Source organism: Arvicola amphibius, chromosome 9, assembly GCF_903992535.2.
Source record: "Arvicola amphibius chromosome 9, mArvAmp1.2, whole genome shotgun sequence".
Taxonomy (NCBI): domain Eukaryota; kingdom Metazoa; phylum Chordata; class Mammalia; order Rodentia; family Cricetidae; genus Arvicola; species Arvicola amphibius.
The window spans coordinates 58398055-58416105 of NC_052055.2; the positions used below are offsets into that span (position 1 = coordinate 58398055).

Sequence of the window (18051 nt, forward strand, 5' to 3'; positions counted from 1 at the left end):
GGAGAGAACAGTTAAGAGAACTGGCTGCTCTTCCAGATGATGCAGGTTCCATTCCCAGCACCCACATAGCAGCTCATTACTGTCTGTAACTACAGCTCCAGGGGATTTGATGCCCTCATACAGACGTATGCATTGGCAAAATACCAGTGCACATAAAATAAAATCACTAAAAAAAAATTTATTATTTTCTTCTGTAAAGGGAAACACTTATTCATAACACAGACTTAGCCACAGCTATAATCTGCTTTCTCTACCTAGGTGGTAAGTCACTCCCATTTCCATGGCTAGTGCTATACTACTATTTGCTAATATTTTAACTGCCAACTTATGTTCAAAGTCCTTGTTAACACAAATAATAGACAGTATTTTTATTTACTAAGGTTCTCCATGGCCTCTGCATCAGCTCCTGCCTCTGGACTCCTGCCCTGACTTTCCTCAGTTATGGTCTGTGAAGTGGAAATGGAACCTCCTCCCCAAGTTGCTATTGGTTATAGTGTTTTATCACAGCAATAGGAACCCTAACAATGACATTCAGTGACCATCAGGTGACTGACTGGTCTAGACTGTCTTGCTCTACTTGATCTCAGTTTGGATCTGGGGTTAAGCAGCATTCAAAAGGATACTCACGCTGGGCAGTGGTGACCCACGCCTTTAATCCCAGCACTTGGGAGGCAGAGGCAGGCGGATCTCTGAGTTCAAGGCCAGCCTGGTCTACAAGAGCTAGTTCCAGGACAGGCTCTAGAAACTACAGGGAAACCCTGTCTCGAAAAACCAAAAAAAAAAAAAAATAAAAAAAAAAATAAAAGTAAAAAAGGATACTCAAGGCAGTCATTTTGTTGTTGAAGCCATGCCATATCAGAGACTGAATTGTATGAAGATCCAAAAGCAGAGAGCATCTATGAATGGTTACTTTTTTTATTTACTTTTTTTCTTTTTCCTGAAACAAGGTTACTTTGTATAACAGTCCTAGCTGTCCTGGAACTTGCGTTGTAGACCAGGCTGGCCTCAAACTTGCAGAGATCTGCCTGCTTCTGCCTCCAAAGTGCTGGGATAAAAGGCGTGTGCCACCACCCCCGGCTACTTATTTTGAAGTATTTGTTAGTTGGACAGTGGTGGTGTACCCCTTTAATCCAGCACTCCAGAGACAGAGGCAGGAGGATCTCTGTGATTTTGAGGCCAGCCTGATCTACAGACCAAGTTCCAGGACAGTCAGGGCTACACTAAAAAAAACTTGTCTCAAAAAAACAAAAGAAAAAGCAGAAGCCAGATGTGTCAGATGCCCCTGGAACTGGAGTTACAAGAGTTTGTGAGTTGCCTCACACAGACACTGGGTACCCAACTGGTTCCTCTGGAAGAGCAGTTAATACTCTAAGTGCTCAGCCACCTCTCCATCCCAACACAGCCTTTGTGGTTGCTGTTTTTGTGGAAGAAGTAAGTCTCCCTGGCTGGCCTGAAATTATGTAGAGCAGGCTGGCCTCAAAATCTCAGATATCGGGCTGGAGAGATGGCTCAGAGGTTAAGAGCACTGACTGCTCTTCCAGAGGTCCTGAGTTCAATTCCCAGCAACCACATGGTGGCTCACAACCATCTGTAATGAGATCTGGTCCCCTCTTCTGGCCTGCAAGTATATATGCAAGCAGAACACTGTATATGTAATAAATAATAAATCTTAAAAGAAAAACCCTCAGAGATCCACCTGCCCCTGCCTCCCAAGTGTTGGTATTAAAGTCATTTATCCCCACCCCACAATCAGCTCAAAGGGCTTTTTAATTTTTTTTAAACATTTACTTGGTGTGCATGGTTTTTCTTCCCTCTCTCTCCCTCTGCATGTGTGTGTGTGTGTGTTGTGAGGGTAAATATCTTTGCTAGGTTACACATATGAAGGACAGAAGACAACTTGTGGGAATAGGGTTTTTTTTCTATGATGTAGGTTCTGGGGATTGACTTGAGTTGTCAAGCTTGGCAGCAAGTGCCCTTTCCCTATGAGTCACCTCTAGAGTTATTTTAAAGATGAAATGATGAGATGCACGCCTTGTTTCGTACCTGACAGTAAACATCCACTAGAAATAGCCTTTAGTAAATCAGGATATAGTTCAGTTGGTGAAATAATGTGCTTAAGTAGCAAATCCTGAGCTTGATCCTCAGAACTCCCTGTAATCCCAGTACACAGGACAGGGAGACAGAAGAATCAGGGGTTCAGTGTTCATCCTCAGTTACCTGGTAGGTTTGAGGACAGTCTGGGCTTACAGGAGACTCTGCAGTCTCATGAAGAACCTGTGTTCCAGGAACAGCTGTTATCATTTTCACTAGAAACAGATGATCTGTCTTGGTGTCCACTAATACGCTCAGCGGTGCCAAGCAAGAAGACTGTACCTTAAAAAGCTAAGATTAAAGCTAAGATTTTCATCATTATTGTTATCTGACCTTGGAATGGTCAATATCCTAGAGCTAGCAGAGATCATTTCTTGCCTTCATTAGTTCAGAGTTCAATGAAAAATTGTAAGGCCAGCCTGATTTACATAACAAGTTCCAGGCCAACCAGGATTACAAAGTGAGACCTTATCTTTAAGGGGGTGGGGGTGAGAGGAAGAGAAGGAAGGAAGAAAGAAAAAGTAAATTTGTGAGTGGGGAGATAATTTAATCGTTAAGTTGTGCCTTGCAAGTGAGAAGATCCTCTGACCTACATTAAAGGTGAAAAAAGCCAGGCACCGTGGTGGTGCATACTTGTAATCCCAGCACTGGGGAGGTGGAGACAGTCAGATCTCTAGGGCTTTCTGGCTGGCCAGACTAGCCTACTGGCCAATTTCCAAGTCAGTGAAACCCTCTACCAAAAAACAGGAAGAATGGAACTCCAGGAACAATACCTGAGATTGTCCTCTGGTGCACTCATGCGTGCGTGTGTGCGTGCGTCTGTGTGTTTGTGTATGCACACACATACAAAATCATTCCCAAATGCTTACCTTATTGTCTATTTGGTTGAGGTAACATAATTAACATAGTGATCCCAAGTTCTCCTGGCCACATAGACCATCCTGTGAGCCAAGATACATGTCTCAGTGTATTAGCCTATTTGTACGACTTGCCACAGAACATTGATTAAGAAACACAGTCTAGACTAATGCCTGTGAACAGTTCACATCCACCATTGATGGTGGCGCAAATCACAAGCGCAAGAGAACTGTTAATATTGAAGAGCAAAGCAGCAGGTGGTTTCGTATTGACTAACAAGGGAACAGAGAAAAGGCAGAATGAAATTACTTCCACAGCGCAGGTAAGTCACCTTCAGGCTGATCCATTAAACTTACATCTTGAAGTAGTGGGTGAGAAGAACAGCTTTCAGGCCAGGCATGATTGCTCATAGCTGTAATCCTAGCACTCAGGAGACCAAGAGAACTGCTGTTAATTCTAGGCCAGCAAGAGCTACACATCAAGATCCTCACTCAACCGCCTCACCCCCACTTAGTAATTTTCAGGCTGAGGAGATAGCTCAGCAGGTAGCGTACTTGCTGTCCCCAGAACCTAAGTAAGAACCAGATCCAGTGTCCCTGCATGCCAAGCATACAATTAGGAGACAGGAGGTGGAGCCAGAGAACCACGGAAAGCTGGTGGGACAGCCAACCCAGCTTACATCAGGGTGAGCCAAAGAAACCCTGTCTCAAACAAGGTGAAAGGCGAACTGCGTCCCGAGGCTATCCCTGACAGCCACACACATAGGCTTTCATAGACTGCCTACTCCTCTAGACCAATCAGCAGAGAAGTCTCTCACAAGTAACTTAAAACTTGGAGCAAATCCATCCAAACCAGCCTGTCTCAGCAACAGCAAAAAAAAAATCATTAATATCTCAAATAAGATTTTATTTATGTGAATAAGATCTATTAATGTATACTGCTACATATATTAAAATTTTTAAAATTAATAGTTATTAATTTACAATAATAATGAGCTTATTACATGGTAATTTGACATCTTGTAAAAAATAACTTTTCCTAACTAAAAAGAAAGAAGAGTATATAACTTGATAGTTTGATATATCTCCTTGCTTCCTGGCAGTTCTGGCCACATGTCAGCACTACATTCAGTCTGTCACAATACGGATATGCCAAGTAGCTGTGTAGTTTCAATGCATACTTATGAGAGAAAAGAATTCCTACAAAATCATGGAAGTATCATGAAGACAACCTGCTTTACAGAGCTTCTGAAAGAATGCAGGTTCTGGGTAAGATGGCTCACCAGGTAAAGGCACTTACTGTCTCTAACTCCAGCACTCTGAGTTTGATCTCTGGAACCCACAAAGGAGAAAACATCCACACACTAATGAAATAATAAAGTCACTTTTTAAAGGTTTTTGTTTTGTTTTTTGACACAGGGTCTTTTTATGCAGCTCTGGCTAGCCTCAAACTCAAATCCACCTGCTTCTATCTACCTACTGAGTACTGTGACTAAAGGCATGTACCACCACAGCTGAAAACAAATTATATGTACATATAAGTATACTGTGTGTGCTCATGGAGACCAAAAAACTATGTCAGATCCTCTGGAGCTGGAGTACCAGGTGTCTGCAAGCCACTCAATATGGGTGCTAGGAAACAAACCTGGGTCCTTTGTTAGAGCAAATGGCAAGTGCTCTTAACCACTGTGTTTAACCACTGTGTTATTTCTGTGGCCTCTCAAATTGTGTATGTGTGTGTATCTGACTCTATGTTGCTTTGACTGGCCTTGAACTCTCTATATAGACCAGGCCTTGAGCTCACAGACACCTGCTTGTCTTTGCCTCCAGATTTCTGAGGCTAAAGGTTTACACCACTGTGGGGCTGGAGAGATGGCTCACTGGTTAACTTCTACTGCAGAGGACTCGGGTTCAGTTCCTAGCATCCAGTGGCCCTTGTAACTCCAGTTCCAGAAGTTTCAATGCCCTCTTCTAGTCTCCACACGAGGGGCACATTCATACATGCAGGCCAAACACTCAGATACACAAATAAAGTAAATCTTAATGAAAAAAAAGTGTGCCTCACCCCCAGCTAGGTACAGGGATTTGAGTCTTGGGTCATCTGGCAGAACAGCCAGTGTTCTTAATTGCTGAGTCACCTCTGAAGCCCCCCCACTCCCTCACCCCCACCACACACACCTTATCTTTTAATGATTATACAACCTAGTACATTTGCTTCAAGTTGAAACATACACACCCACATGAGTAGATTATGGAAAAAGGCAACAATTAAGTTCTTTCTCAGGAAAGTCTTGGGGGCTGGAGAGATAGTGCAGTGTTTAAAAGCACTGACTGCTCTTCCAGAGGGTGGCAGGGGTGGGGGGGTTCAATTCCCAGCACCCACATGGCAGCTCACAACTGTAACTCCAGTTCCAGGGGACCTGAAACCCTCACACAGACTGACACGCAGATAAAACACCAACGCACATAAAATAAAAAAATATGTCTTTAAAAAAAAAACCTCTTACCATCCTTCATTTTTCAAGAAACAACTTTCAGTGAGTCTCCAAGCCTGTATTTTAGAACTAAATCCTACTTTTTCCAGACTCATCTAGTCCACCAACAGCCTATGTAACAGCAGACAGCCTCCTCCACCGGATCCTCTTGCCTCCATCTCCTAAATGCAGGGATTATTGGTACACATCACCAAGCTAGGCTAACCACATAACTACACTTTCACTGATGGCTTTTTGCTTGTTCCCCTAAATACTAAAATCATAGTTTAGCGGGGAGTTTTATTTGCTTGTGATCAAACTCAGGCCCTTTTTGGATACTAGGCAAATACTCTAAAGCCAGATTACTTACCATTTTATCCTTGGAACATATATCATAGCTGTTAACCTGTCAATAAATAGTTGCTGAAGAGTGAATAATTTGGGGGAAGACTTGATAGCACAAGCTCGTGTAATCTTAGTTACTTGAAGACTGAGGCAGGATGGTCACAAGTTCAAGGCCTACCTGAGCTACAGAGTGAGATCAAAGCCAACCTGGGCAACTTAATAAGACCTGTCTCAAAATAAGGAGTAAAAACAAAGGGGACATGGTCATAGCTCAGCAGTACAAAGACCCTAGGGTCAGCATCTAACACTGACCAGACAAGTCAAACCAAGTGCGGAGGCGTAATCTATCCAGTGAAGTGGAGGCCAATTTGGATTACAACAGCAAATTTTAAACCAGTTTTGTGGTGGATATTCACCCCACCCATAATAACCTTGGGCTGTCTAGCCTGACAGAGGTGGTACTTCTTGTCCACGTTACCTCTTATAAGGTGGTCCTCTCTCTCTTGGGTGGTGAAGACTGGTTCCCTGCTTTCCAAGGTCTCTATAACTGGATTTACCATATCCTGTATTCGTGAGTGTATTTCCCCCCTTTCATATCTTAATAAATCATTGATACTCCTTAAACAGGCACACATGGATTTCTCTGAACACAGCTTGGTCTGTACAATGAGACCATGTCTCAGTAAATGAGTGAGTAAATGAATACATAAATTCCTTTAAAAAAAAAAAATCCCTGTTAGGTGAAGTGCCACCTCAAAAGACAAAGACTTGCTGGGTCAGCTTTGTGCTTTATCAAGTGTAGAAGGTCACCGCCTTCTGAAGAATCAGAAATTCAAGTTAACCAACATTTTATTCTATGTGTATGTGTGTTTTGCCACCATGTATGTGCACCACGGGCATGCCTGATACCTGAGGAGGTGAGGAATGTGTTGGATGCCCTGGAAATGAAGTTAGGGATGGTTTTTTAACTCACCACGTGTGTGTTGGAAACTGAACCCAGGACCTCTGCAAGAATAGCAAGTACTCTAAACTGATGAGCATTTCTCTAGCCCTAAGTAAGCTAGTTTTCATCTATGATCAGGAAGAATTAAACAACCACAACAATCTGATTTAATTGAAGACACTCTGTGCCTATAATGGAAACTTCTAAGACAGCTGCTACCCAGAAGCTAAAATCTACAAGGAATATTTTTCTTTTTTCTTTTCTTTTTTTTTTTTTTTTTTTTTTTTTGGTTTTTCGAGACAGAGTTTCTCTGTGGCTTTTGAGCCTGTCCTGAAACTAGCTCTTGTAGACCAGGCTGGCCTTGAACTCACAGAGATCCGCCTGCCTCCGCCTCCCGAGTGCTGGGATTAAAGGCGTGCGCCACCACCACCCGGCAAGGAATATTTTTCTTAATCCCCCCACCCCCACCTCTAGTGTTTGTTATTTTTGTTTTTTTTTTTTTTTTTCTTTTTTTTTTTTTTTTTTTTTTTTGGTTTTTCGAGACAGGGTTTCTCTGCAGCTTTTTTTTTTTTTTTTTTTTTTTTTTTTTTTTTTTTTAGAGCCTGTCCTGGAACTAGCTCTTGTAGACCAGGCTGGCCTCGAACTCACAGAGATCCGCCTGCCTCTGCCTCCCGAGTGCTGGGATTAAAGGCGTGCGCCACCACCGCCCGGCTGTGTTTGCTAATTTTGGACACAAATTTGTGATCTTGCTTCAATCCTGTGAGTGCTGAATTATAGGCCTGGGTCACCACAGTCAACTAGAAACCCTGGATTCATAAGCCACAACACAGAATGTGATTACTCTCACTGCCCTCCTGGGCCCCACAGCTCCAGTGTACACATGACTACTTGACAAACTTGTTTGTTTGTTTACAGATCATTAACTACTGAGCAGATTTAGACAGTAAAAATACAGTGCAATGGTTAACCAGATGTTATTATCAATCAAATATCAGTAAAAATAGAATATCTGATTACTTAAATCACTCAGGGACTAATATTAGAAATTCTCCTAGCCCTTGAGGACCTCTACTCACTCTGCCCACTGTTAAGATTTTATCTTGTCACTGGGTGGTGGTGGCGCACACCTTTGATCTCAGCATTAGGGAGACAGAGCAGGCAGATCTTTTGAGTGCGAGGCCAGCCTGGTCTACAGAGTGAGTTCCAGGACACTCAAGGCTGTTACATGGAGAAATCCTGTCTCGAAAAACAAACATAAGTTTCCTTATGATTTTTTTGGCAGTGGTGGGGGAGGCCCCTCTTTTGATCCTTCTATCTCCATCCTGAATGATGGGATTACAAGTGTATGCCATCATGCCTAGTTTTTATTTATTTTTTTGTTTTTTTCAAAATGCAGTTTCTGTGTGTAGCCCTGGTTGCCCTGGTGAACTCTGTAGATGAAGCTGGTCTCACCAGTGCCTCCCAAGTGGTGGGATTAGAAGTGTGTATCACTGTACCCAGTCTGTGAGAATCTACTCTTAAAATATTATTCTCTGAGCTAGAGAGATGGATAAACAGTAAGAAACACTGCTGTTCTTTAAGACCCATTTTTGGCTCTCAGAATCCACCCAGCAGCTCACAACCTATTAGCTCTGGTTTCAATGCATTTCAATGGATCTACCTGATGCATTCTCTGTGGACCTAGTGTTCTTACAGGCCTCCACAGACACCAGGTCCACAGAGTGCACAGATTATATGTAGGCAAGACACTCATGCACATAAAATAATTTTTAAAACAATGTCCTCAGGGGCTGGAGAGATGGTTCAGAGGTTAAGAGCATTGCCTGCTCTTCCAAAGGTCCTGAGTTCAATTCCCAGCAACCACATGGTGGCTCACAACCATCCGTAATGGGGTCTGGTGCCCTCTTCTGGCCTGCAGACATACACACAGACAGAGTACTGTATACATAATAAATAAATAAATATTAAAAAAACAAACAAACAAAAAAAAAAAAACAATGTCCTCAGAACTAGATGGTGGTGGTGCACACCTTTAATCCCAGCACCCTGGAGGCAAAGGCAGGCAGATCTTTTGAGTTCGAGGCCAGCCTGGTCTACAGAGTGAGTCTAGAAGAGTCAAGGCTACAAAGAGAAACCCTGTCTTGAAAAACAAAAGTAAACAAAACAACAAAGTTATCCTCGGGTTTTACCAGTGGTGATACACACCTTTAAACCCAACACTTGGGAGGCAGAGACAAGTAGATCTCTGAGTTTGAGGCTGGCCTAGTCTACAGATGGGTTCCCCAGGACAGCAAGGGCTACACAGAGAAACCCTGTCTCAAAAAAACAAAACAAACAAAAAAGTTGTCCTCTAAACTGGATATAGTGGTGAAAGCTTTTAATCAAACCATCAAAACAGACAGACAAGCCCAAGCAAAATTAATTTTTACATTATTGATTTTATATGACAGATCCAAAATATTAAGCTTGGTATGGTAGTGTACACCTGTGATCCTAACATTCTGGATGTAGAAGCAGGAGGATGAAGAGCTCAAGGCCAGCCAGCTTCAGCTACCTAAGGAGTCGGAGGCCAGCCTAAGCTACAGGAGACTCTGCTTCAAACAAAACAAAACAAAACAAAACAGAAGTTGTACAAGGTACTGGCTTGTCAACATGTAAATGAGCAGAAAGTGAAGGCTAGGAATGTAGCTCATCAGTTACAATGCTCACCAAGGAAGCCCTTGGCTCTATAAACCAGATAAGCTTAGTCATCTGAAGCCAGCCTGGAATACACAAGACCCTGCCTCAATAAACGTAAAAACTGAGATGTCGTTTTTTAAAGCCAGTGTATACTTTTTATTAACTTTATATCTCAACTCTGAGTCCTCATATTTGAAATCCTAAGAGCCTTGTGCAGTGGTTACTATACTGGACAATATTATTCTAATTATTCTATCAAGGAAGCTGGTTTCTTTATTTGGTTTTGGAAAGTTATGAATAACTCCTTTTACAACAATATCTCAATTTCCCTAATGCTAAAATTGGAATAGATTCAAGTACAAATGGTCAAAACTTGGTATATTCTTTATAACTAAGATTTTATTTGTCTAAAAATATCTCTGGAGAGGAATTTAAAATAGGCACATCTCTTCGCACTATACAAGGAAGGTATAGATGTTATTTCTGCTCTTTCATTAACCTCTTTACTTATTTAGAAGACTTTATTACTTTGAATCAAGAGGTGGTACTAGCAAAAACTAAGTAACACGTTTCTTTTCAGTGACAGATACACTGTCTCCAGGATCTCGGGAACCTGATCTCAGTCATGACAATACTGTGTTGTCTGCAAAACACCAACACGGACTGTGCAGAAAAAGTTTTCCCGAGTGAGGAGGGACTCAGGCTTCTGATCATCTCAGAATGATCAGCTGGCTGAGAAGTGAGTTTTAGATAAGACAGAGCCATGTGACCATTTTCCCAACCAACTCAGCTGATTTGCAAATGTCATTTAATTCCATGTGATTTGCAATTCAACAATGCTCAACAGAATAAGCTTGGGTCACAGAGGAATGGGCTGTGTTCTTATAACCTAATCAGCATCTACGGCTATCGTCACAGGCTCTGACCTCTGGAAGGAGTGTTAATACTGGCTAAAGTGATGTGTTCCAGGACAGCCAGAGTTATACCGTGAAACCCTATCTGGGGTAGGGGAAAGAGAAAGACAGGCTAAGAAATGTGCCCAGCCAGGTGTGGTGGTGCCTGCTTTTAACCCCAGCACTCAGAAAGCAACGATAGGAGAGCTCTGGAGTTTGAGGCCAACCTCTTCATTCTACATATCAAGTTCCAAGCAAGCCAGGGCTATATAGCAAGGCCATGTCTCAAAGACATAACAGGCCAGCAAGTGAAATTATCCAGTTCTCAGTGACAGAAAATGCTATTAGGAAAATTCTTCAGGCACCCTAGGGAAGTTGCCTTTGAGTGACGAGAGAGAAGACTGAACTAAGCAGCAGGGAAAGTGCTTACCCTTGTCCTGCATGATTCACAAAATAATTGTCTTCCGGCAGCATGAACTCCTGTCGCAATAACATCCCAAATAAATTAGCCTACGCAGATGTGGTGATATCAGTATCTAGCCACTGGCTCCTGCTTGATCCCAAGGGACAAGTACTCAGGTTTCAAACAACTTTATATTAAAATTTAGCTTAAAAATCCAGAGAAGTTGTTCATGTCTGTAATCCCAACAATCAGGAGGAAGAGGGAGGGTGGCATGGGCAAGAGAGATCCTGTCAGTCTCAGAAACAAAACAGACAAAAATCAGATACAACAGATCGGCTTAGACCATTCTCTCAGGTTTCAATGAACAATACAATATTAGAGAAAAGAATAAACCTGGAAGAGTTAGCATCTCTGTGGGAGAGCATGGAGGCAGGCAGTGGGTATCACAAGTATGTATGTGAGAGGGAAGATAGTAGAGGCTGTACAAAATGCCAGGTGTGCATCTATAACATGGTGTAAGGTAACACAGAATCCGCACCCTCTGACTCAAAGTGTCTATTTCACATCGGACATCTCGGTAACCCTGAAAGCTCCTCTGAGCATCTGTGTAGATGAGCAGGCCCTTTCTAACCATCCCACAAATATTTACTGGTCACATGCTACACTGGGCACTAGATAGATCATCCCACTTTTGTTTGATAGGTAATAACTACTTCTGGGGTGAATTTGGTTTTGCCTGTGCTGGAGATTGAGCCCAGGGCAAACACTCCATCTCAGAGCTATATCCTGAAATCCACACTGTAGTTCTAGAAAAAAGTAGATAATAGTGCTAGGTGTGACGGCTCATGCTTGTAATCCTAGCCCTTGGGCAGTGGGGGTAGGAAGATCCAGGAGTTAAGGCCAGGCTGAGTGACGTGGTGAGCTGAAGCCAGTCTGAACTGCAGGAGATATATTTTATTTATGGTCAGATAGTTTTTCAGTAATTTCTATTAGAGGAGGCTGCGGTTCTCCAGAGAATATGGAAAGGAAAGAAAGGCACTATGGTTTATGAGAAGGAAAAGAAAGTAAACTCCAATTTTTGATAGACCTCTGAGAAACATTACCAGGCTTGGCCTGTTTGCATCTACCTGTGATCCTTGCAGTTGGGAGGCCAAAGCAGGAGGATTTTGAGTTCTGAGCTAGCCGAGAATACATGGCAAAACTTTATCAGGGGGAGAATAGCTTTTTATTAAGTAGGATAGGATTAAGATTCCTTAAAACATCCAGATGGTGGTGGCACACACCTTTAATCCCAGCATTCAGGAAGTAGAGGCAGGCAAATCTCTGAGTCTGAGGTCATCTTGGTCTAGTTCCAGAACAGGATTCAAAACTACAGGGAAACCTTGTCTCGAGAAAGAAAGAAAGAAAGAAAGAAAGAAAGAAAGAAAGAAAGAAAGAAAGAAAGAAAGAAAGAAAGAAAGAAAGAAAGGAAGGAAGGTTGGTTCCTTAAAACATAAAACATAGCTCTTAACCCCAATATTCGGGAGGCAGAGGTTGAGTTGGAGGCTACGTAGCAAATTCCAGAACAACCAGGGCTACATAGACAGACCCTTTCTTAAATATCTCTACATCTATCTATATCCATCTCAAGATATAGAGTAATAATTCAAGCTTCCCTCTCTTACAAACACATTAAATCAAGTACAGGAGTACCTTGGATTCCGCCCCCTGAAAAAAAGTTAAACCCTCCTCGCTCCCCCATTTTGATAGACAGCCTCAATACACGGTTTTGGCTGGCCTGGAACTCACTATATAGCCCAGACTGGCCCTCAAGTTCATGATCTTCCTGCCTCAGCTTCTTGGGTACTGGGGTAGAAGTTAAATCTTACAACTAATGTAACGGTGCACATTTGTAACCCCAGAATTGGTGAGGCTAAGGAAGAATTCCTGTGAGATCAAGTCCAGTTGGACTATAAAGTATCAGTCCAGCTAGCTACATAGTCAAGCTTCTGTCTCAAGCAAACAAAAACGCCTAAAAGGTAGCTTAAGGGAAATAGTCCTATCATATACTATCAAAGAACTCCAAACATGGGGAAAGGAGCTCAATACTGGGTGGAGCACCAATGAGTAAAACCTCCAGCTCGTGCTAGACTTAGTTTATTGTCTGCAAAAGGAGGTTGGCATCTACCATGTGCCAATCTATGATTTGCTACATCATTTGTTTCTAGAAACTAAATGAGAAAATGCAGAAAAAACCAACTTCCCAATTATTTTGGATAGGCTTTTTTTTTTTGTATTATTGAGACAGGGTCTCAATGGTTGTCCTGTAACTCACTTTGAGACTAAGAAGATGGCCTCGAATTCAGAGATCTGCCTTTCTCTGTGTCTTGAGTGCTGGGATTAATGTGTGTGCCACTATATCCTGCAAAAATCCCTAATTTATTATGTGTGTGTTGATGGCATGTATGTCTGTGCATCATGTGCATGCTTGATGCCCATGGAGTCAGAAGAGGGCCTCCAATCCCCTGGAACTGGAGTTGCAGAGGGTTGTGAGCTGGGAATCAAACTCTGGAAGGCACTTGATTGTCTGGCACAGTTCTGAAAGTCTGAGTCTTCTCTCCAGGCCCCAGGATAGGCTTTCACTGTGCTTTAGTGTAGCTGCTGCTCCCTCTTTGGAAGACCAGCGACCCAACAAAGCAGCTGAGGATTCTAAGCACTTTCTGTGAAAGCGAGTCTTAAAGGGAAACAAAATAGCAAGACTGTTTCTAGGGCCAACTTTTCCTAGGATCACAGGTGAGGAAACAAGGTGAGTGTCCCTACTAGACAAGAACACTAGACAGAGTGCCTGCTCACCCTGACACTGGTCACCATAGAAACGTGCAGCTAGAATTCCCAAAGGGAAAGGCTCTTTTCCAGCGACTCCTCCAGGAAGCAGTCTCCAGCCATCTGGGGAAACCCTTAGAATTGAAAACATAACTTTATGGAAAATGGTGTTTATAAACAAGGGATCTACATCACTAGCAGAGGGAACTCACAGAACTGGTATAGACCTATATGAAAAGCGAAGACTATATTCCTATGGCAATGAAAGAAGATTCTGTATTGGATTGTCTGTTTCCCTTGATAGTCATTATGTCTCGTATTACTCCTAAGCCTGCACCTCCACCTCAAGGATACTTAAAATAATGATTACCTTGGAAAACTCTAAGTTCCTGGGGCCCAGAAAAGGCACTGACTTTGAATTTCATTTACTTCATCTAAAAAACACATTTGTGTATTATATATTATTCACTTCTTCACTTGAGTATCTGGTACAGCACTTTTACAAGAAACAAACAGCAGTAATAAATGCAGATAAGTGACTAGCTACATGTAAGAAAAAAAGTTAGGCATAGGCAAATCAAAGAAGTAATCCAAAACAGATATTTCTCAGTACTGGATGATTTTGTCTAAACCACATCTCCACACTAGAAAAGGGCCTCTTGCAACACAGTCTTGCTTGTTCTAGACAAAGGTTTTTACAGACGATGCCTCTGCCTATGCAGAAAATGCTTTCTTGGCGTTTGAGTAAGCTTTATCAAAAACACACACTGCTATAATAAATCCACATTATAAAATCATAAAACCCTCGTTGAGTAATATCTTTTTGGCAGCAGATAAGACCCACCATTCAAAAAAAGGGGGAAACCAACTCAGAGCATATGGTTAAGGCAAATACTACAGCCTTAGAAGCTGGTTCACAAAACTGTTTTCCAATAACCCCCCAGCTCCGAGGCCTTCAAAATGACCACTCCTCCTCCCGTGCAGGCCTTCAAGGCCCGCTGGGCAGTTCCTCTTGACACCTTCCCCAAACTTTGGAAGCCTCAGGCTTCACCACACCCTATCCAAGCGAGACGTCGACTGTCACACTAACAGGCGTCCACGCGCTAACAAATCCGGGCTTGGGGCCTAACTGATCCGGTTTCCTTCACCTCTCAGAAGCTAAAGTAATTTTGGAAAGCATCACATCCCATGCATGCCCCTATGTCGCTCAGAAAGTCTGGTGCCTGCACTGAGCCCACAAACTTTCAAGAGCCCAACTAATTCTGGTTCTCCTGGGCCCTTCCTGGTCCTCGCGCAGGGCTCTGCGGGAGCGCGACTCACTCCCGGGCTCTCGGAGGTGGAAAGGCAGCCTTTAAGAACCCCACGCAAGTCCCGGGTCTGCACTTCGGGGGACCCGGCGCCCCCCTCGGCCCTCTTTCACTCGCCCACACCCCGGACTCGCGGGATGCACGCAGGCTCCGAGAGCGCGTCCACGGGCTGCGCGCATCCCCACGGCGGCCTCGGCTCCCCCGGTCGCTTCCGGGCCTCGGTCTCCGGCTCGCCCGCCGGCCCCCGCTCGCCCGCCGGCCCCCGCTCGCCCGCCGCCCCCGGCCTTGCACAGCAGCTCTCACCGCTCGAAGAGCAGCCTCACGGAGAAGATGCCTGCCGCCAGCGGGAACACCGACAGCATGTGCCGGGCGCGCGGGTAGCCGTAGCCGTCGGCCGGGCCCTCCAGGTCGGCCCAGCTCACGTTCTGCGGCAGCCAGAAGCGCTCGCTCCACAGCCAGCCCCACAGGAGGCCCAGGGCTCCCGCCGCCGCAGTCGCCATCTTACGCCCGCCCGGCGGCCACCGCCGCCACAGCCTCCGCTGCAGCCACGGCCAACGGAACCCGCTGGGAAGCAGCCCCGGGGCGGGGCCCGGCCTACGGCCACCCTCTTCCGTCCCCGGGTCCTCCCAGCAGCCCAGCCCGCCTCTCCGGCAGGCCTGGCCTCCTCCCCGCCCATCTCGCCTTCCCGCCCACTCCGCCGCCGCAGGAACCCGGGCACCCTCAGGTGGGGCCTCGCTTTGGCTCGTCCCGCTCGCCTTGGCCACGCCCACACGTTCTGCCACGCCCTCTCACCTGCAGCCTGAGCCCCGCCCAGCTTCTTGCAGCAGGTTTGACACAGCCACGGCCACACCCCTACTTCGGGCTAGTTTCTCCCTTCTGGAAACATTCCTCCTAGTCCAGTAGATTCAAATCCTGGCTCCCAGCCAGTTGATACAGTTCTGATCTTCACTCCCCGCCTGTGTCCCAGTCGATCTGCTGTGCCTTTCGTCCGAACTGATTCTAACTACAACCCATTTCACCATAAACAGATTTGTTAATCCCAATCTCTTTTTTGATGCACCTCCACGGTCTCCATCCTTCTTCTTAGCTTTAGGTCTTAAAGTCACTTTCACTTTTTCTCAGAGAAAATGTGGGGCCTTAAGATATCCTTAAATTACAACTCTGTAATTCCAGCACAGGAAGGTGGAGGCTGAAGGTTTAGGTCGTCCTCTGCTGCCAGGAAGTTCAAGGCCAACCTGAGCCACGTGAGACCCCACTCACCCCCAGTCTCTTTTGAATAGGACTGTGGGAGAGGGGAGCTGGTATTTCATAACTGTAATCTCAGCCAGCACTTGGGTGGTTGAAACAAGAGAATTGTTAGTTTTAAAACCAGTTTGAACACGGTATCAAACCAAGAAGTTCCCCTTTTTCCCCCATGGGGAAAAGGGGAAAAAATAAAAATAAATAAATGCCATTTTCTAATGAGATCTGTCTTGTAGCAAGCATTGCCAAGAATGTGTTCCACAGGTTCTTTTGCTCCTGCCTCCTATGAAATCAGTAGCATTATGTCATTTTATGGAGGGATAAACTGAAGTCCAAAGAGGCAGAATAGTTTGCCCAAAGTTATATAGATAAGCAGCTGAAACTAGAAACTCTTTAGCCTCCAGAGTCCTGATTTCCTTATCCCACAAGGGAGACTCTTTAGCCTCCAGAGCTCTGATTTCCTTATCCTACAAGCCACCTCAATTGTAAATGCTCCAAGTGAACATTGAACTCTTGTGCGTCTCCACAAACAAGGAAGCAAACCATAGACCAGGCACTCTCAGAAAACTAAATTATCCTTCAGTTGCCAGAGAACCCTGAACCCTATCAGTTAAAACCTAGCTACAAGGTTAATTGCCAGAAACTAGGGACGGGTGGTGATGGGAATTCCAAGAAGTAAATCTCAACTTTAGGTCTGAGGACAACAAAGTAACTTTCCAACCAGTAAGCTAAGCTTAAGGGTCAAGGTGAGGGGGCGTCACGGAAGAGCAACTGCAATGAGCACCTCCGTGCTTTTCAAACCTTAATTCAGCCCGTGCGCCATAGGAAGTGTGTGTTTTAAGTTTTCTGGGCCCAGCCAGAGATACTCTGGTTGAAGGATGCTAGAGGACAGAACCCATCCCACATAGTTGTATTTACTTTTTTGGTGTTGGGCATTCAGCCTGGGGCCTTGCACAAATGAAGTATATGCTCTCCAGCTGCGCCATACCCTCAGCTCTGCATTTTTTCTAACATTTTTCTTTTCTTTTCTTTTCTTTCTTTTTTTTTTGTTTTTTTTTTTTTGTTTTTTTTTGTTTTTCAAAACAGGTTTTCTCTCTAGCTTTGGAGCCAGTCCTGGAACTAGCTCTTGTAGACCAGGCTGGCCTTGAACTCACAAAGATCCGCCTGCCTCTGCCTCCTGGGATTAAAGGTGTGCACCACCACCGCCCGGCTCTAACAAATTCATAAGTGACATCACTGCCACCTGAATTGCTTAAAGCCATGTCCATCTAAACTCAGAATTAGTATTATGGCAACTACTCATGTGTGTGTGTGTGTGTGTGTGTGTGTGTGTGTGTTAATTATATAAATGTTTTGCTCAAATGTATATGTACTGCAGATGTGCCTGGTGCCTGTGGATGTCAAAAACGGGCACCAGATCCCTTGGAATTGAAGTTACAGATAGTTGTGAGCCACCATGTGGGTGCTGGAAACCAAGCCTGGGTACTCTGTAAGAACAACAAGTATCCACTGTACCATCTCTCCATTCCCAGCTATCTTGTAATTTTTATAGACTTTAGAAGAAACAATTATTAATCTTCTCTTTCCAACACCAATGTGGGATGTCTCTCTGTATGCTGTGAATATGTTTTATTACCATTGGTTAATAAAGAACCTGATTTGGCCAATAGACAGGCAGGATATAACCAGGTGGGAAATTCAAACAGACATACAGGGAGAAAGAAGGTAGAATTGGGGAGATGCCAGCAGCCAGCCGCTGGAGAAGCAAGATGTGAGGTAACAAGTCATGAGCCTTGAGGTAAAATATAGAATAATAGAAATGGGATAATTTAAGTTGTAAGAGCTAGTAATAATAATTCTGAGCTAATAGGCCAGACAGTCTATATTAAAATTAAGCCTCAGAGTAGTTAATTTGGGAACTGGCAGGTAGGAGAGAAATCACCAGTTACACAATACCAATAAAACCTTATTTCTAACAAGAAATTCAGGTCTTTTATTTGTTCAAATTCTTTCTT

The 18051-nt window shown here is 44.0% G+C and overlaps 1 protein-coding gene across 1 annotated transcript in view; it reads right to left on the reverse strand.

The window, feature by feature from the left end:
• Nucleotides 1–15370, reverse strand: part of Cers5 (ceramide synthase 5) — a 29022-nt gene extending 13652 nt beyond the window's left edge. The window contains exon 1 of the mRNA XM_038343268.1: nucleotides 15098–15370. Coding sequence (XP_038199196.1) covers nucleotides 15098–15294 — 197 coding nt within the window. The 5' untranslated portion in view covers nucleotides 15295–15370. The remainder of the gene's footprint in view (nucleotides 1–15097) is intronic.
• Nucleotides 15371–18051: the final 2681 nt, after the last annotated feature.